Source organism: Toxotes jaculatrix, chromosome 21 (genome assembly GCF_017976425.1).
Source record: "Toxotes jaculatrix isolate fToxJac2 chromosome 21, fToxJac2.pri, whole genome shotgun sequence".
NCBI lineage: Eukaryota > Metazoa > Chordata > Actinopteri > Toxotidae > Toxotes > Toxotes jaculatrix.
Genome location: NC_054414.1, coordinates 19,456,496 through 19,476,599, shown reverse-complemented (window position 1 = coordinate 19,476,599; position 20,104 = coordinate 19,456,496). Strand labels below are relative to the sequence as shown.

The window sequence follows — 20,104 nt, the reverse complement described above, 5'->3', positions numbered from 1 at the left end:
GCTGAGAGTTTCACAAATTAGTGCTTTCATACAGAGGATTCTTATCTTACGCTGTCCTGCTTCTCATCTCTCTTTTCATGTCTTGCCGCCTGCATGTACTGTATGTTCCTCCCCTTCTCCCTTTCCGTTAAAAGCTGCATTACCTCTGGAGGTTACACACAGAATATTTTCAGTTCTTTCAGTTTTTTCTTTGCTTGTTAGCAGAATATCTCAAACTAGTAAAGAGATTTCAGTATAAGTCAATCTAATAAAACAGTGAAGGATTTATTAGCATTGTCAGATAGGGCATTCCTGAGCTTTCTTTTTTTTTATCATCCACTAATGAATTGCTTTATTTGAATGAAACAACATATTGGCTACCCTGCCAGCCAATGTATCCCCGTCCTCATCGCTTCTCTTCCTTCTTTCCTGCAGGGGAAGGAGCTTTTATCCCAGAAGATCCCAGTGTGGCAGCAGGCGTGTGCTGAGCCCAACAAACTGCCAGATCGTGCCATGTTTCTGGCCCAGCAGATGAGCGGTGCAGCGGGCACCATGGCTCCCGGTGCTCATCATCCAGGCATGCCCATCTCTGAACCCATCCCTGGTGCTAAACCCCTGCCAGTACCTCCAGAACTGGCAGCCCTCAGGGCCAGTGGGGGTATGGGACAGCAGGTCGGTTTCTCATCATCCTTCAGTCTACCTGAGGCCTGTGCACTGTGCACTATTTATAGCCTTTAATATGACAACAGTGTTAGAAAGAGAGATAGAAAGAGCAGTGAATGGTGTCTTTGGATTTTGTGTTTCTCGAATGCTTGATACACATTTGAACTTCTACTGCATTCCTTAGTTCTAACTTTAGTTTTAGATTTAAGCATAGAATCAGGTTTAGGCTAAGTTATCTCCAAGAAGTCCTGAGGAAAGTGAGACCAAGTGAAACCGAAGTGTCCACAGTTACCAATTATACCCACTTTTCAAAAGTGTTTTCACTGTCAAACTCAAATCGGCCCTCACAAAGATAGAAGCACAACGCACACAGATACAAACAGGTAAGTTTTGTCTAATGACCCTTAATAAGGACCCGGAGTGTGTCGAGGGTGGTTGCCCCCGGATGTGGCTGCTGCGTGATGGAAACTCTCTGGTGAATGCAAATGACATCGTTAGTGAACCATGCTAATTAGCTTGTTGCACAGAAGAGGCTTAAATTCCACACGTCCTCTGGCTCTTCTACACTCTGCCCCCTCCTCCGCCTGCAGGCCTGGTTACTGGAAAAGAAAAAATGTGAATATTTACATGAAAGTGTCTCAGTTTTGCCCGAGCATCTCATTAAAAACTGTGGTGCACATTCAGAGGCGTTTTATGTTCCCAGATTAAACACGCTTTGAAATTCTTTGTGGTCTCCCTGTAGCCATTCCATATGTTTATCTTTAAACCAACATACACTCAAATGTGGCCTTTTCATTAATCAGCATTTCCTGACCCAGATCCACTCTCCACCGTGTTCATTATTATTAATGACCTGCAAGATGTTATGTAACAGCTTTGGGTGATGTAAAGAGAGAAAGACTTAGTGTTTTAATTGCCTGTGTGCAAATTTCTTTATCTTCACAGAGGCTGATGGGAGGTGTAGAAGGAGGGATGCCGGTGATGAACGGTACGGCCGGTGCCCACGGAGGAGAAGACTACCAGCAGTGGATGGAGGCCAAGGTGGCCCAGGGCAAGGCCTCACCCCAGACCCAGCGGCACGGAGGGGAGGTCTATTCCAACACCCTGCCTGTGCGTAAGGCCGCCCCAGCCAAGAGCAAGACCATGCTGAGTAAGGACACACACAGTGCACTAATGTCCAACTGTGCTCTAAACGTTGTTGAGCAGAAAGTTGTGGAGCAGCTGAAGAGACAGATACTTCCAAGATTGTCTTTTTGTCCCGTTGATGAATATGTGATGTTCTGTCCGCTGGATGTGTAAAAAGACAATCTGCTGGCTTTTACGACTTTGATCCAATAATATGTCAGAGCTGTGGGTATGCCAGAGAGTTGTGGATTTCTTTTGCCTCCTAGTGGCCAAAAAGGAAAACTCTTTTAATGTCCCTTTTAACTTGGTGCTCAGTATTCTTTTTATCAGAGCAAGTGTACTGTATTAGTGTATTTATTGGAAAGTATTATTGAATCTATAAGAACTCATGGAATGCATGTGCATCGATGTAACACGCAACCTCTATAACACTTTTAATAAAAAAGAGGCCAAAGCAAGTGGGAATAGAAGGAGATGTAATATTAAAAAGGAGGAATAGAGATCACGGGTAAAAATAGATGTAGGACAGAAACAGGTTTCACAAAAAATGGGAGTAATTTAAAATTTCAAGAGAAAGCTGTTCTAGTAAATTACAATAGATGAGTGACCTTAACTTGTTTGTAGAGACACAGTCGCAACACACCATGTTCTACACCAGTCAACATTGTCCCCCCCCTCGTATTTGTACCAGCTGAGACCCGTACACTGCCCCGGTCCAGCTCCATGGCTGCAGGGCTGGAGAGAAATGGGAGAACTCGTGTCCAGGCCATCTTCTCCCACGCAGCCGGAGACAACAGCACCCTGCTCAGCTTCTCTGAGGGCGATGTAATAACCCTGCTGGTCCCTGAGGCCCGCGATGGGTGGCACTATGGAGAGAATGAGAAGACGAGGATGTGAGTGTAACTCTTGTATTCAAAGAAAAATTCAGCTTGCCTGATCTGATTATTGCATCCCGTTTACAGTCAGATTTTTGTTTGCCCGCCTGTCTGATACTTAGTGTTGCTCAGAATAGTTCAAAAACTGCTCAACAGATTTTAATTAAATCTGGTGCAAAGTAAGAGCTTTGGCACAGGAACCAGTGGTTATTTTTTTGGTGCAGCTGCAACTGTTTATGTAGAACGCACTTAAAGTAGATCCAAAATAAAAGGATTTACATTTTTCTTAATATAATGGTCACAAAATGTTTCTTTGACACTTGGTAGATTTCATTAAATCTTCACTTTGTTTGGTACATAAAAGTTTTCAGTGAGTTTGTTTTTTTGTGTGGTTAATATCTGGTGCCACCTCTTCCAGGCGCGGCTGGTTTCCCTTCTCATACACGAGGGTGATCGCCGACGGTGATGGTGACTCCATGAGGCAACTTCGAGTACACAAGTAGGTATTTAGGTGTTTGGGAGATTAAATAAGTTGTTACTTTATGAAACAAACGTTTCAACCAAATGTTGGTAAATGTTGTGAAATTGAACTCATATATTCATTTTGTAGGTATATTTGATCAAGAAAGTACTTTCAAAACCAACAACCCACTGATGGCCCCCTGCTGATCTTCCCCATAAACACCCACAAACAACAAACATTTGTTCCTGACTGGCCCCCGGGAGCAATGCCATGGGGAACAACATGTTTACTGTTTCCTCATTTTCTGTGCACCTGTGTTTCCAGCCTCCACCATGGGAAGAGCAGCAGCACAGGCAACCTTCTAGAGAGAGAGGACATGGCTCTCCCCGTCCCTGATTACGGCATCCACTCCCGTATGGCGGCACAGAGCGCTGCTGCGATGCATGGCAGACAGCAACGCCCCTACAGCGTGGCAGTGCCAGGCTTCTCACAGGTGGGGGGCCTGCAAAACAACCATACAAACACACGTACACACATACACACACTGGCATCTACCCACACAAGTTCACACATGACACATGAGCTGAGCCGTCGCATGAAACTTGGCAAAGATCTGCGCTTGTCTGTCTAAGAAACTTTGGAGGAAGCTTGTCCCTGCGTGCTGCTGACCTGAGGTGCAGTACAGGAATAGCTTTACTTTGACAGGCTGCCTCTTACTTTACCAGGACTGAGCGTTCTCCTGTGCCACAGCTCGCAGAGAACGCTCTGCTACGTTAGCTTATATGAACACAGTAATCAGTTCTACTTCACTTCACACGTTGCTGTTTATGGAGGGTTGAGTGTAAGATGTGGCACAGCTCAGACTGAAGAAGCCCACCTCTGCTGCCTCTGTCTCTGAGGGAAGTCCGTCTGACAGGCATCCGTTGATAAGAGAGTGAGGTTCACCGAGCTGAGGGAAGCAAAGAGGAGGGAAACAGGAGGGAGAGAGAAGGCAGCGATGGTGATGAGGGAGGGGGCAAATTTTTCTGAAGGTAAAATCAGAAGTAGTCTTACACAACACCAAACCCTTCTCCATCAGCCCAGCTTCCATCCTACGCTTCACCTGGAACATTACACGTGGGCGATGCTTAATTGCTCAGCAGTCATGTAACAACTTAAACAGTTATTTCCGCCTCACAGCATTTAGGGATGGAAACATCTCTGCTGACATTTAAGGAGAGCTGAGTTCTGTCCGCTGATTGGATGATTTGTGGGCCAGAAGACAAAGCCATTTGGTTCACAACACACACATTTAAACTTCTACACAAACCTACAAATCACCAAACCAATACACATTCAAAAAGGCCAGTAACGGATCAGCTTGGAGAGAACTGTACACTGGGAGCAGAGACCTCAGTCAGAGAAATCACACGAACATCATAAGTTGGTTTTTCTGTCTTTCATTGAGAGACACAGCTCAATTTCATGTTCACTGCATCAGTCTCGATATCCAGCTGAGGCTGCTGTAGCAAGGCTGTTTACAGTTACAGCTGAGATGTCGCAGCATCTCTTCTACCACATCTCTTTACTGCCATCTGCTGCTGTGCTCATTACAATGCTCCACTGACAGTTTTTTAAGTATTTATCATGTTGGTGCAGAATAAAATTCTGTGGCTAATTTTCTCCTCTCTTGTTTTTTGTATTTACAGCAAGGAGTTGAAGAGTATGAGCCCCGCTTCCCCACAAGGTAAGAACCACTTAACGTTTTGCAGTTAATATTTTCAGTTTTGGATTTATACTGTTCCAGTTCAGTCAGTTCAAGCAGAATATCAAAATTCAAATATGTAGGCAGCTGACGTGTTTCCATTGGAAGTGTTAGTGGGTAGAAAGCCAAGGGATTGTGTCCTTTAGGCTGAATGCTGAGATCTTCCATGCACCATTCTGGTGAAACTCCTTTCTGGGAGAATGAACTGACTGAACTTAACCGTGTAGAAGCAGCTGAAGACGGAGAGTTGAGGGATTGGGACGTTTTAAAGTCCAGACCTGCAAACACACAACCAGCAGGACACACCTCATTTCTGTTTTATGTTGTTTTGTGTTCTTTTATGTTTCCATTCTGTTCTGTTTACGGTTGTTTGAGAAGATACAATAAGTGATAATGTCATATGGTGTTAAGAGCATAGTGGTTACCCAAGACAGCTGGTTACACAAGTGATCCATTTCAACCTATATAGAGCCATTAGAAATAATTGTTTATTTTTTTTATATAGTAAAAATAGTTGATATTTTAAGGCATGTTATTAATTAATTTGTTTTATGTGTTAAGTTTAAGTTGATTTAAGTTTTCTTTTTGTTCATTAAAATCAAAACTGGCACGCTTTGACCTCCCAGCTCCTCTCCATGCCCCCCATGCACCATGCAGCCCCAGTAGTGCTTCCACCTGCTAACTGCACCCACCCACCCAATCCCTAATAAGCTCACCCTGCTTCAACCTCTTCTCATTCAGAGTTAATTTCATTAAAACCACCCCTAATACCACAGGAAGTTAGGAGTCAGTTCAAATCAAGCTCAGCTCAGTTTAGACTGTTCAGTGGGGTTTATTTCTCGTGAGGGTAGACGTGGTTTCTGCCTCTCCATGTGTCCTGGTTGTGTTTGCTGCTGTTTCTCCTGAGCCAGCCTCCTGAGTCCCTCTCTTTGTCCACAGTTCCACAGAGGGCAAATTGATTTCGACAGTGTGAGGACAGACAGACAAACAGGCACAGACTCAGCCAGACGATGCGATAGGACAGGCACCTTGCCGCCCCTCAGCCAACCCCTTCCCCTCATCCTTACCTCCTGTTTCCCGCCTCCCTACTTCCTGCTTACGGCAAACTCTTTCCTAAGCCGATCAATGTAAGGAAGAGGCTTGGGTCTATATCTTTTCCCCTCTCTGATCTCCCCCCTTTTCCCCCTAATCCTGCCTTGTGCTGTCTAACTGGCCGGTAGCCACACCGGGCCGCTGGTGAAGCCGCGGTGCACAACCACGCCAAGCCAAACCAGAACAAAACGGACTCTGTGCTATCTGAACATTCAAAATCAATGTGATGGACATTTTCTCTGAGGAAAATGTATCTTTTGCTTGTCTTTCATGCATGTACATTTCTTTTATATATCGCTGGGGATCATCTTTCCCCACCAAAGGAAGCTGAAATTCTCAAATGTCCGTGCTCTCCATCAGAATGACAATGTGAAGGATATGTAAATCAGGGTGTAAAATTAAAGTTGTTGATCCCAAAGAGGATTTTCATAATGTAAAAACGACATTACAATCAATACTTTTACTGGGTCTTTCAGTATTTAACAATAACTTTACCTTTTCATGCTGTGAGGTTTTGTATTCCTCTGAGATAAGAGGTTATGTATCACGAGTAGTGAACAGCTAATGTAAATGTTTTAACTTATGGAGCGATGGGAGTGTTTACTGTACATAAATGTGCCATAAAGAAGTGCTTGTCTTACACTATCTATGATCAGTTCATAAAGAAACGCACCTTATAAAAGTAATAGTCTATATTTCTGATCTTCTGTGAACAAACTTATTGTAACGTTTTCAGTATCAACCTTCAAACTTGTTCTCCAGCATCTTTATGGAGGGACACTGTGCTCAGACACACTAACCCTGGTGCTTGGGGTCCTTCATTTATCTATTGTGGTGTGTGAATATCATACCAAGGCTGAATGGGGTCAACTAACCCTCATCCCTGACAGACATAAACGGCTCTGAGTTGGTTTAGTACTGAAACTATTGGTTCATTGGTTGATTGAGTGAAACTGATTGAGTTTTATATCATTGTAAATTGAATCTATTTTGAGTTTTAGACTTATGGTTTGTATATTTATTATTTTTGAAAAAGTAAGCAGTTGATCAGTTGCCAAAAAAAAAGAAAAAAGGATTAATAGTTGCAGCCCGAGGTCGTTCATGCATGAAAGAAAAGACAACTGGTACCTTTGTTTGGCTCAGTGCACGTGTTCCCGAAACAAATAAGAATTTTAAAATTCTTCTCTGAATGTCGACATGTTGTAGTGCCTCTTACTGAGAGTTACACGACTAATGTGAATGTTTTCAAGTTAAGAATTAAAGTTATGGTCAGTAGCAGAAATGCTGATGAACCTCTGGATCCAGAGGATCAAATAAGGCATCAGCAGTATTGTGATACTGAAACAGGGTATTTGGTGTCAAAGTGGTGTAACTGTGCCACATTTATCCAGTGTACAGATTTATGGCACAGCCTCTCTGCAGCCTTGAAGGGGAGAGGAGTTAATTTGATGTTGAAACCTCATTCAGCCTTCTTGTACTCTGGTCTTTGCGAATAAAGGCGTGAGTTTAAAACCTCAGTGGGTAAAAAGCATCATGTTTTGACGATTAAAGAACTGTTTGTTGATTCTCTGTGCTTAATAAAGAAGCTGGTCTGCTTGTCTGTATGTCGGTACAATTAGTTCCTGTCTATACTAACCACTGTCCCTCTGTTGACATCTGATGTCCACTAACTAGCTCACTAGGAACTGGTCTGGTTAAAAAAAAACTCATCCAAGCACTGTCTTTACCAAGAAGAGGTGATCATTTACACAGTGCACCTCTCCCATGCCTCCTACTCTGCAAAAATGTCTGTCTTTACCAAATATTTAATGTGATCAATTGTTTAAAGGGTGTTAAAATGTTTTTTCTTTAAAATAGTTTTTTTTTAAGTAGTGCAGATACTTTATTTCTAACAATTCTGAAGATTTTCAGTTTCACTTTCCAGATCCTGTGTAGTTTTTACTTTCCCTAAGAAAGACTTAATTGGAGATGAGTCAGGGTGGACTTTTTTGCATTGTAGAAATGTTGTCCTTGCTGCATTTGTCTGCTGTCTCTTTGCTGTCTTGTCCCTCTCCTCTCCGTTCGTCTGTGACCTAACACTTGTCTTCCCCCTCAGCTTTGCCAACCCTCCTTTTTTCCATCTCTGTTTTGATTAATTTAGAGACAAAAGTCGAGTGCAAACGACTGGAAGCTGCCAGTGTTTCTTCTTTCTCCACTAAAATAAGTCCAAGGTATGACTGCCATCGCTGCAGAGATAGCACACCGATCACCTGTGGCCAAATAACTCGTGCATCAACTGATGTGCTTTTATTTTGAGGAGTTTTGTTGTGAAAGAAAAAAAAATCTAAATATTGTACAGAGAATTTATGGGTATGCATGCTTTGGGGGCACCAAAGAGTGTAAAATTGATGACCTCAAATGTATGGTGAATTTCTAAGAGTAAAGTATAAAATAAATTTATTCAGCTGGACATTTTTGTTGTTTCCATTGGTTTATTTTTTCCAGAGGTCTTTTTCATTCTGAGAGACAGTTAGGAAGAATTCAGCCTTTGAAAATTACTTTTTTGTCTCCAGATTACATGCTGTCTTCAAAGACCAAATGTGTTCTACTTTTTTTTCAGCTTGTAAAACTAATTGTGTTTATAATGAGTACTCTACAGTCGTTTACACTTAATGAAACTCTGAACTTACTTTTGTGGCAGCGTCAAATGCCTGAGAATCATGAACGTTCCTTTCTCGTATCTAACAAATTGGGGATCATCCTCTTGCTTTAACGCATTAACCAGCAGCTCTTCATGCACATTTGGTGTCGCTTTCATTTCTCGACATTTCTGGAACTGCAACGGTTCCCATCATAACCTCCCACCAGCCTTGTTGCATGTACAGTACAGTGTGTGTGTGTGTGTGTGTGTGTTAAGTGCACAGTAGTATTTCCACTGCATCCTACCCGCCCTGACCTGCCAATGCCATACACCCACTGGCCTGCTCCTCCTGCTGCTAGCAAAGGTACCTTTTTCAACTCAACTGTGTGTATTTGTGTGTCCTAATCACAGCACATTCATTTTCGAGTGTCAGAGTCTGGTTTTGTTTTTGTTCACTGTGTTGTGGTTTCTTTGCCTGTCTGTGTGCCTGCCTGTTTTATTTTGGTTTCCTTTGTTCTGACATAAAATGCATTCAGAAAGTTTTCAGACCTCTTCACTTTTTAAAAATGTATTTATTTTTATGTTGCAGCTGAAATTGTTATAATGACAAAGTCAAAACAAAATGTTTGAATTTTTTGCAAATTTATTAAAAAAGAAAAACTGTAATAAAAGTTTTGTTTCCACATTGTCATTATGGGTGTATGAGTGTAGATCGATGAGGGGAAAAATTATTTTAGCATAAATGAAAGGGTCTGAATACTTTCTGAATGTACTGTGAATATATTTGGGTCATAATTTCCATGTTACTGTAACACACAGCGGTGTTGAGTTTGTAGAGTCCTGATGTTTGTGTCTGAATGTATTTATGTAAATTTTTAATAACATTCAATTATTACAGTCATTTTAGATATATTAGTAGATTTACCATGAACAAATCAGACCATCACTGAGTCTGACTGGTAGCCTCAACAATCAGTCTCAACTCTGCATTCTGTACATTATGCATCACTGTCAGTAGAGAAGGAAACATTCAGATCATTGCATTGGAAAGTAGAAAGGCCACGATGGCAAAATATTTCCTGCTTAATCAGTTGTTATCAGCTGATCACATCATTTTAAAAATACTTTGAAAATTATCCAAAGAGTGAGATTATTTATTTTAAAACCTCTACAGGTGTTTTCTCTTAGTTTAGCTGATGAGGTGTCTGATCCAGGTGCTGGGACATGTACAAACATGTTTAAACTTGATCGTCTCCTTCACTTTCATTTTATGTAGTTTGGTGACACCATGTAATCCCGAGCACAGCTTCAGGCAGCTTTAATCAAAGGAAGGGACTATATGAGCAGGATAACTGAAAACTGTGTATGTTCCTCAGACATTTTGAGTAGACCGCCGTGCTGTGAGACAACAGTTATACACTGAGTTATCTTATGGTGAAAGTAAATTCAGAATCTCAGACGTTATTTGTAACGCCTGTAGCTGTGGAGTAAAAGTTGTAATAAAGAAGAGGCTTCCAGTCATCTCAGTCATGGTCTCATTCATTTGCATCATAAATCCTGCAGTGCCCCTTTAATAATGCTGACAGCTTAAGTTAATAGTAGTTAAATATACATACTGTTTAATGTAAAGCTGTGTAAGAACTGATAGTGTATATAATAATTCTGCATTGCCATGTATTATATTAGAATATAAGATGTTGCTGGGTATTTGGGAAGATCCTGGATGTTAACACACAGGGACTGTCTTTGCCTTTCAGTACAGGGCCTGATTACGCCCGCTTTTGAGTGACCAAAACCCATCGTAAGTGACTGACCTTGGTTCTTCAAGGTCTTAATGCAACCACTTCCTCCAGTTTTTCATTGTCACTAAAAACTGCCTCATTGTCATGTCTGCTCTTGGTGTTGTGGAATGGTTTCTGGGTTATTTCACCGTGTTTTGTGTTTGGTTTTTTTTTTTTTCTTTTATGTGATGTGACTGCACACTGACCTCATCCACTGACTGTGGGCATGATACTTGTACATCTTTCTTTGCATGCCTCATCACACTTTAATTTACTTAACTACTTTTTTTCTGCTGTCTGTGACTTTTTCTGACAGTCTTTCCAGTTTGATGCATGATCTGCGTTACATTTTATCTAATAACAAATAAGCAAAATATTTTTCGACTTGTATTTTTCATTTACTTTTCCCAGCAATGATCCACCCATTGAGCCGGCCGTGGAGGCCCCAGCCAAACCGCCCCTTTCCGATGATGAGGAGGAGGAAGTCGAGGATGATCACATTGATGAAGCTCACTATGACTCCTTGGAGAAGGCCTCGACTCACCCAGACGACTACTGAGCTCTCCCTCAGTTTGAACCAGCTGTAGGTGGATCACTGGTGCACAACTGCACCATCTCCCCTCAGCAGTAAAGCTCTGATTCAGCCACATTATTACATAGTGCTACTAAATAATAAGAATTAAATATGACCAACAAATGAGCTGCTTCACAACAATTCACATTTACAGTCATCTCTGAATTAGTTGAGAGATCATGTAAATAAGAGCTAGAATTGATTGTATTTGATCTTCTAGCATGGAAAGCACATTGACAACCAGAACAATATAGAAATCAGGCTTTTCTCTTGATTCTGTAGTTCTATTTCTCACAGTTTTCGGTCATGGTGATGGACAGAAGTGGAGGTGTTGCATTATTTTCACTTTCAGAACATAAAAGGAGCATGTGGTGTGAAGTGAGAAGGATAAGATTACGTGTTCACTTGTGTGACTCACTTTCAAAGCCTGAATTATTGCCTCTCACATTCTGTCACTACTCAAAGACTGATGACTGACGGCTCCATCCACTGCAGACTCACAGGGTCTGTATCTGGTCTGTGAAGTCACCTGAAGAAGTCTTTGTGCTTTTAAAACTCAGCTTTCCTGTTTCTGCCTTGTCAGCAAAAGGGCTTTAACACTGGTAAGCTAAGCTGTACATCTCATCACGTGTCTCACCTTTTGGCCTCGCCTGTTAATACTGCCTTCTTAAAGGGCAGGTATGTGAAACAGAAATGTCTGTTAAAAAAAGTGTCTGAATGAAGGGGGATAATCTAAAGTACGACAGGTCAGATGTTTGGGGAGAAAAAAAAAACTGAATCACACCAGAGAAAATAGACTATACAGAAAATCAACAGTATCTGTGGAATAAATTTGTGCTGAGCGATAGCTTCAAAACTGATAAGCACACTACTCATAGTACTGTATCTTCAACGTATTCTATATTCACAAGAAATCTTATATTCTGTAATATTAGTTATAAGCAGCTCTGCAGGTGTTTGTACCTACAGTAATGATGTACTGTACTGGTTCTCACATTTCATTGATTCATTTTTGAATAATATTATTCTTGTGAACAAGCAGTTTGTAAGATCTTCTTAAAGCAACATTAATACAATCAACAGGAGAAAAACTTTGTGATTACATTTTGTTTAAGATAACTATGACTGATGAGAGAAACAGAGTTACACTAATATAGGCCATTATCGGTTGGTCTGAGCTGATATTGGATTTTCTTTAAAATCAAAGGTATGAGAATTGATGAGAGTTTTCTGCCTCCACATTCTTTTAAATTTAGTTTTTGTTTTGTTTTTTGCTTTGCTTTCCATTTACCTTAATGATTACAGGGGTGGAGGTTGAAATCAGAGCCAGGCAGTTTATCTCAAAACCTGGACAACTGTCTGCTTTGTGAACTATAGGTAAGTGAGAAAATCTGTTCTTTCTTAATCTGGGTGAACCTCCTCTTTCATTTGCTGTCAGCCTGATGGAGGCACAGCTATGCAACATAATGTTATATTGATTTGTAACTTTTGGTTGAGAGTTTTAGTTTCCCTCTAATTTCTCTGCATAACCCATAGAATAAGGACAAAATCTGAAAGGTAAATTTTAAAAATGCACATGATTATAAAAATGATTCAGACATTTAAAAGTAAGATCTGAATGTCTGAATATTTGCTGCATACAACCAGTGTTGGCAGTGTAAAGTTTTCAGTCTCACAAAACTTTCACAACTTGCTTTGCAGGTAGGACACTGTCATGCTTTAAGTGCAATGTGCCTGAGAATTCATCTCATTATAATCAGTTTCTACTCATGAACAGTTAGTGCTTCATTAGGTTCAGGATATTTAGAGCAAACACTTTAAACCTTGTGTGGGGGCAAAGTATGAAAGCACTGGTTTCTATGGGCTGGAGGGTTCAAGTCTGTTAACATCAGACCACATCCATCATCATGGCCAGGTGACCTCCAGCAACAATGACTACACCTAAGTGAGTGCGTGGTCTGAAGCAGGTGGTGCCAGTGGATTTGTCGTGTGTCCACTTTTGTTTTATGGCGGAGAAAAGGTGGCAGCGTCTGGAAACCAGCAAGGACTGTAGCCTCGTGCTTGGTCTCGCTTTGCTCTGGGTCTTAGGGTTCCGGATGCTGCAGAACTGAACTTTGTGAAACTCTACAGGTCATGTTGCGGCCGCAGGATGGCGGGTTTTGCACGGGGCACTGTGGTACCAGCCGCATCACAGATGTGGTCTTGGGTCTGGTCAGACATTTAACAGATTTTAACTCAGAGGCCAGTGCAGTTATGTCTTCTCTCTTCTCAAAGTCTACTGGTATTTAAACTGATAAAACCTTTATTGGTGTAACTCTAAGTGACACATGATGTATGTACGACACTCAAAACTGTATCCTTATGTGATATGATGGCGAACACAGTGTCTGTTTTTCAATTTGATTTTCACAATAAAGAATCAAGTATTTACCCACAGTGTTCTGTACATGGTCTGTTTCCACTGCAGTGCTGGGATCACGCTCCACAATATTTTTGTCTTTAAAATAGTCTCTGTGTCAGATCAAGTGATCAGACTCATAAATTCTTGCAGTGACTCCTGAGAGACTTGTCAAATTGGACATTGGACCTGGTCTTAGCTGGGTCAGGGCTGGCCCGTGCTATAGGTAATATAGGCAAATGCTAAAGGCGCTGTTCCTCCAGGGGGCGCCAGAAATTGGGGGAAAAAAAAACTTCCTTGGTTTAAAATATCCTGGTATTTGTGGATATATGAAAAAGTTAACTTTAATGGACATTTGTACTTTGAGTGAGTTGTGTTTATTTGACTACATGTGTAATGTGGTTACAAGAAAGAAGAAAAAGTATCATGAAGTTTGTTTGAGGATAACTCACACAGTGTTCAGTTTGAGAGATGTTGATGAAGCAGGTTAATGGAGCCTGTTGCTAAAAGTTAGACATTGTTTTTCCAAGCATTGTATAATTTGTATTTTAACCATACACATTTCATGATTAGGGATGTAGGGAGGTGGGACTATAGTTGAGTGGGACTAGTTGTTTGGTTCAGTGGTGTGAGTTTAGGTAGACATTTTTGGCATGTGGATGATTTGATAATAGTTAAAGCTTTGTATAATTTGTATAGTGTGTTGGTTTTTGGTTAGATGGGGGTTATTTTGGCAGTACAAATGTTGATCTGCATTGTAAGATGAATTATCTGTGCAGATAAAACGTAATTTAGTTTGATGGACAGTGTGTTATTTGTAAATCACCTTAGTGTTGGTTAGAGTTTGTGGATGGAGGTTGAGAATGTTTTAGTGTATTAGTGTACACAGGTGCAAAAGGCACTGGTTATGGTACACCTAGTACACTAGGGTGGGGTTCAATTCCCTGCAGTGCCCTGCTAATAGATTGATGATGTAAGATCCAAAAAAATCTGCTTTCCAACAGCCCTAATCTCATCTGCTCTTCAGATATACAGAGACATACACATGTATATTAGACATGTCATCTTCACGAGTAGGGGCTGTTTGTGAAAAAAGTCAAAATTTTTTTTAGCCTCAAAATGTCATAAAAAAACGTCATAGTATAGTATGGCGTTTTTTTGGGGCAAAAAAAGTCAAAATTTTTTTGGACCTCAAAAAGTCATAAAAAACGTCATAGTATAGTATGGCGTTTTTTTCGGGCAAAAAAAGTCAAAATTTTTTTGGACCTCAAAAAGTCATAAAAAACGTCATAGTATAGTATGGCGTTTTTTTCGGGCAAAAAAAGTCAAAATTTTTTTGGACCTCAAAAAGTCATAAAAAACGTCATAGTATAGTAAGGCGTCAAAATCGGTCAAAAAAGGTCAAAAAAATTTTGGACCTCAAAAAGTCATAAAAAACGTCATAGTATAGTATGGCGTTTTTTTCGGGCAAAAAAAGTCAAAAATTTTTTGGACCTCAAAAAGTCATAAAAAACGTCATAGTATAGTATGGCGTTTTTTTCGGGCAAAAAAAGTCAAAAAAATTTTGGACCTCAAAAAGTCATAAAAAACGTCATAGTATAGTATGGCGTTTTTTTCGGGCAAAAAAAGTCACAATTTTTTTGGACCTCAAAAAGTCATAAAAAACGTCATAGTATAGTATGGCGTTTTTTTCGGGCAAAAAAAGTCAAAATTTTTTTGGACCTCAAAAAGTCATAAAAAACGTCATAGTATAGTATGGCGTCAAAATCGGACAAAAAAAGTCAAAAAAATTTTGGACCTCAAAAAGTCATAAAAAACGTCATAGTATAGTATGGCGTTTTTTTCGGGCAAAAAAAGTCAAAAATTTTTTGGACCTCAAAAAGTCATAAAAAATGTCATAGTATAGTATGGCGTCAAAATCGGACAAAAAAAGTCAAAAAAATTTTCGACCTCAAAAAGTCATAAAAAACTTCATAGTATAGTATGGCGTTTTTTTCGGGCAAAAAAAGTCAAAATTTTTTTCGACCTCAAAATGTCATAAAAAACGTCATAGTATAGTAAGGCGTCAAAATCGGACAAAAAAAGTCAAAATTTTTTTGGACCTCCAGAAGTCATAAAAAACGTCATAGTATAGTAAGGCGTTTTTTTTTCGGGCAAAAAAAGTCAAAATTTTTTTGGACCTCAAAAAGTCATAAAAAACGTCATAGTATAGTATGGCGTTTTTTTCGGGCAAAAAAAGTCAAAAATTTTTTGGACCTCAAAAAGTCATAAAAAACGTCATAGTATAGTATGGCGTATAAATCGGACAAAAAAAGTCAAAAAAATTTTCGACCTCAAAAAGTCATAAAAAACGTCATAGTATAGTATGGCGTTTTTTTCGGGCAAAAAAAGTCAAAAATTTTTTCGACCTCAAAAAGTCATAAAAAACGTCATAGTATAGTATGGCGTTTTTTTCGGGAAAAAAAAGTCAAAAAATTTTTCGACCTCAAAAAGTCATAAAAAACGTCATAGTATAGTATGGCGTTTTTTTCGGGCAAAAAAAGTCAAAATTTTTTTGGACCTCAAAAAGTCATAAAAAACGTCATAGTATAGTATGGCGTTTTTTTCGGGCAAAAAAAGTCAAAATTTTTTTCGACCTCAAAAAGTCATAAAAAACGTCATAGTATAGTATGGCGTTTTTTTCGGGCAAAAAAAGTCAAAAATTTTTTCGACCTCAAAAAGTCATAAAAAACGTCATAGTATAGTATGGCGTTTTTTTCGGGAAAAAAAAGTCAAAAAATTTTTCGACCTCAAAAAGTCATAAAAAACGTCATAGTATAGTATGGCGTTTTTTTCGGGCAAAAAAAGTCAAAATTTTTTTGGACCTCAAAAAGTCATAAAAAACGTCATAGTATAGTATGGCGTTTTTTTCGGGCAAAAAAAGTCAAAATTTTTTTGGACCTCAAAAAGTCATAAAAAACGTCATAGTATAGTATGGCGTCAAAATCGGACAAAAAAAGTCAAAAAAATTTTGGACCTCAAAAAGTCATAAAAAACGTCATAGTATAGTATGGCGTTTTTTTCAGTCAAAAAAAGTCAAAAAAATTTTCGACCTCAAAAAGTCATAAAAAACGTCATAGTATAGTATGGCGTTTTTTTCGGGCAAAAAAAGTCAAAATTTTTTTCGACCTCAAAAAGTCATAAAAAACGTCATAGTATAGTATGGCGTTTTTTTCGGGCAAAAAAAGTCAAAAAAATTTTGGACCTCAAAAAGTCATAAAAAACGTCATAGTATAGTATGGCGTCAAAATCGGACAAAAAAAGTCAAAAAAATTTTCGACCTCAAAAAGTCATAAAAAACGTCATAGTATAGTATGGCGTTTTTTTCGGGCAAAAAAAGTCAAAATTTTTTTGGACCTCAAAAAGTCATAAAAAACGTCATAGTATAGTATGGCGTTTTTTTCGGGCAAAAAAAGTCAAAATTTTTTTCGACCTCAAAAAGTCATAAAAAACGTCATAGTATAGTATGGCGTTTTTTTCGGGCAAAAAAAGTCAAAATTTTTTTGGACCTCAAAAAGTCATAAAAAACGTCATAGTATAGTATGGCGTTTTTTTCGGGCAAAAAAAGTCAAATTTTTTTTGGACCTCAAAAAGTCATAAAAAACGTCATAGTATAGTATGGCGTTTTTTTCGGGCAAAAAAAGTCAAAATTTTTTTGGACCTCAAAAAGTCATAAAAAACGTCATAGTATAGTATGGCGTTTTTTTCGGGCAAAAAAAGTCAAAATTTTTTTGGACCTCAAAAAGTCATAAAAAACGTCATAGTATAGTATGGCGTTTTTTTCGGGCAAAAAAAGTCAAAAAATTTTTCGACCTCAAAAAGTCATAAAAAACGTCATAGTATAGTATGGCGTTTTTTTCGGGCAAAAAAAGTCAAAAAAATTTTGGACCTCAAAAAGTCATAAAAAACGTCATAGTATAGTATGGCGTTTTTTTCGGGCAAAAAAAGTCAAAATTTTTTTGGACCTCAAAAAGTCATAAAAAACGTCATAGTATAGTATGGCGTCAAAATCGGACAAAAAAAGTCAAAAAAATTTTCGACCTCAAAAAGTCATAAAAAACGTCATAGTATAGTATGGCGTTTTTTTCAGTCAAAAAAAGTCAAAAAAATTTTCGACCTCAAAAAGTCATAAAAAACGTCATAGTATAGTATGGCGTTTTTTTCGGGCAAAAAATGTCAAAATTTTTTTGGACCTCAAAAAGTCATAAAAAACGTCATAGTATAGTATGGCGTTTTTTTCGGGCAAAAAAAGTCAAAAAAATTTTGGACCTCAAAAAGTCATAAAAAACGTCATAGTATAGTATGACGTTTTTTTCGGGCAAAAAAAGTCAAAATTTTTTTGGACCTCAAAAAGTCATAAAAAACGTCATAGTATAGTATGGCGTTTTTTTCGGGCAAAAAAAGTCAAAATTTTTTTGGACCTCAAAAAGTCATAAAAAACGTCATAGTATAGTATGGCGTTTTTTTCGGGCAAAAAAAGTCAAAATTTTTTTCGACCTCAAAAAGTCATAAAAAACGTCATAGTATAGTATGGCGTTTTTTTCGGGCAAAAAAAGTCAAAATTTTTTTCGACCTCAAAAAGTCATAAAAAACGTCATAGTATAGTATGGCGTTTTTTTCGGGCAAAAAAAGTCAAAAATTTTTTCGACCTCAAAAAGTCATAAAAAACGTCATAGTATAGTATGGCGTTTTTTTCGGGCAAAAAAAGTCAAAATTTTTTTCGACCTCAAAAAGTCATAAAAAACGTCATAGTATAGTATGGCGTTTTTTTCGGGCAAAAAAAGTCAAAAATTTTTTCGACCTCAGAAAGTCATAAAAAACGTCATAGTATAGTATGGCGTTTTTTTCGGGCAAAAAAAGTCAAAATTTTTTTGGACCTCAAAAAGTCATAAAAAACGTCATAGTATAGTATGGCGTTTTTTTCGGGAAAAAAAAGTCAAAAAATTTTTCGACCTCAAAAAGTCATAAAAAACGTCATAGTATAGTATGGCGTTTTTTTCGGGCAAAAAAAGTCAAAATTTTTTTGGACCTCAAAAAGTCATAAAAAACGTCATAGTATAGTATGGCGTTTTTTTCGGGCAAAAAAAGTCAAAAATTTTTTGGACCTCAAAAAGTCATAAAAAACGTCATAGTATAGTATGGCGTCAAAATCGGACAAAAAAAGTCAAAAAAATTTTCGACCTCAAAAAGTCATAAAAAACGTCATAGTATGGCATTTTTTTCGGGCAAAAAAAGTCAAAATTTTTTTGGACCTCAAAAAGTCATAAAAAACGTCATAGTATAGTATGGCGTTTTTTTCGGGCAAAAAAAGTCAAAATTTTTTTTCGACCTCAAAAAGTCATAAAAAACGTCATAGTATAGTATGGCGTTTTTTTCAGGCAAAAAAAGTCAAAATTTTTTTGGACCTCAAAAAGTCATAAAAAACGTCATAGTATAGTATGGCGTTTTTTTCGGGCAAAAAAAGTCAAATTTTTTTTGGACCTCAAAAAGTCATAAAAAACGTCATAGTATAGTATGGCGTTTTTTTCGGGCAAAAAAAGTCAAAATTTTTTTGGACCTCAAAAAGTCATAAAAAACGTCATAGTATAGTATGGCGTCAAAATCGGACAAAAAAAGTCAAAAAAATTTTCGACCTCAAAAAGTCATAAAAAACGTCATAGTATAGTATGGCGTTTTTTTCGGGCAAAAAAAGTCAAAATTTTTTTCGACCTCAAAAAGTCATAAAAAACGTCATAGTATAGTATGGCGTTTTTTTCGGGCAAAAAAAGTCAAAAAAATTTTGGACCTCAAAAAGTCATAAAAAACGTCATAGTATAGTATGGCGTTTTTTTCGGGCAAAAAAAGTCAAAATTTTTTTGGACCTCAAAAAGTCATAAAAAACGTCATAGTATAGTATGGCGTTTTTTTCGGGCAAAAAAATTCAAAATTTTTTTGGACCTCAAAAAGTCATAAAAAACGTCATAGTATAGTATGGCGTTTTTTTCGGGCAAAAAAAGTCAAAATTTTTTTGGACCTCAAAAAGTCATAAAAAACGTCATAGTATAGTATGGCGTTTTTTTCGGGCAAAAAAAGTCAAAATTTTTTTGGACCTCAAAAAGTCATAAAAAACGTCATAGTATAGTATGGCGTCAAAATCGGACAAAAAATGTCAAAAAAATTTTCGACCTCAAAAAGTCATAAAAAACGTCATAGTATAGTATGGCGTTTTTTTCGGGAAAAAAAAGTCAAAAAATTTTTCGACCTCAAAAAGTAATAAAAAACGTCATAGTATAGTATGGCGTTTTTTTCGGGCAAAAAAAGTCAAAATTTTTTTGGACCTCAAAAAGTCATAAAAAACGTCATAGTATAGTATGGCGTTTTTTTCGGGCAAAAAAAGTCAAAATTTTTTTGGACCTCAAAAAGTCATAAAAAACGTCATAGTATAGTATGGCGTTTTTTTCGGGCAAAAAAAGTCAAAAAATTTTTGGACCTCAAAAAGTCATAAAAAACGTCATAGTATAGTATGGCGTTTTTTTCGGGCAAAAAAAGTCAAAATTTTTTTGGACCTCAAAAAGTCATAAAAAACGTCATAGTATAGTATGGCGTTTTTTTCGGGCAAAAAAAGTCAAAATTTTTTTGGACCTCAAAAAGTCATAAAAAACGTCATAGTATAGTATGGCGTTTTTTTCGGGCAAAAAAAGTCAAAATTTTTTTGGACCTCAAAAAGTCATAAAAAACGTCATAGTATAGTATGGCGTCAAAATCGGACAAA

The 20,104-nt window shown here is 38.0% G+C and overlaps 1 protein-coding gene across 3 annotated transcripts in view; it reads left to right on the top strand.

Annotated features, from left to right (window-relative positions):
* The window catches only part of baiap2b (BAR/IMD domain containing adaptor protein 2b), a 59,541-nt gene extending 46,246 nt beyond the window's left edge, over positions 1-13,295 (top strand). For 2 of the 3 annotated variants that reach the window (XM_041029428.1, XM_041029426.1), the window contains 7 exons: positions 415-651; positions 1,588-1,792; positions 2,459-2,660; positions 3,061-3,141; positions 3,430-3,598; positions 4,794-4,831; positions 5,789-7,763. In XM_041029428.1, coding sequence (XP_040885362.1) covers positions 415-651; positions 1,588-1,792; positions 2,459-2,660; positions 3,061-3,141; positions 3,430-3,598; positions 4,794-4,831; positions 5,789-5,822 — 966 coding nt within the window. In that variant the 3' untranslated portion in view covers positions 5,823-7,763. Of the gene's footprint in view, positions 1-414; positions 652-1,587; positions 1,793-2,458; positions 2,661-3,060; positions 3,142-3,429; positions 3,599-4,793; positions 4,832-5,788; positions 7,764-10,318; positions 10,363-10,753 lie in introns of those variants that run through there. The other variant, XM_041029427.1, reaches the window with a different exon arrangement.
* The last annotated feature ends 6,809 nt before the right edge of the window (positions 13,296-20,104 follow it).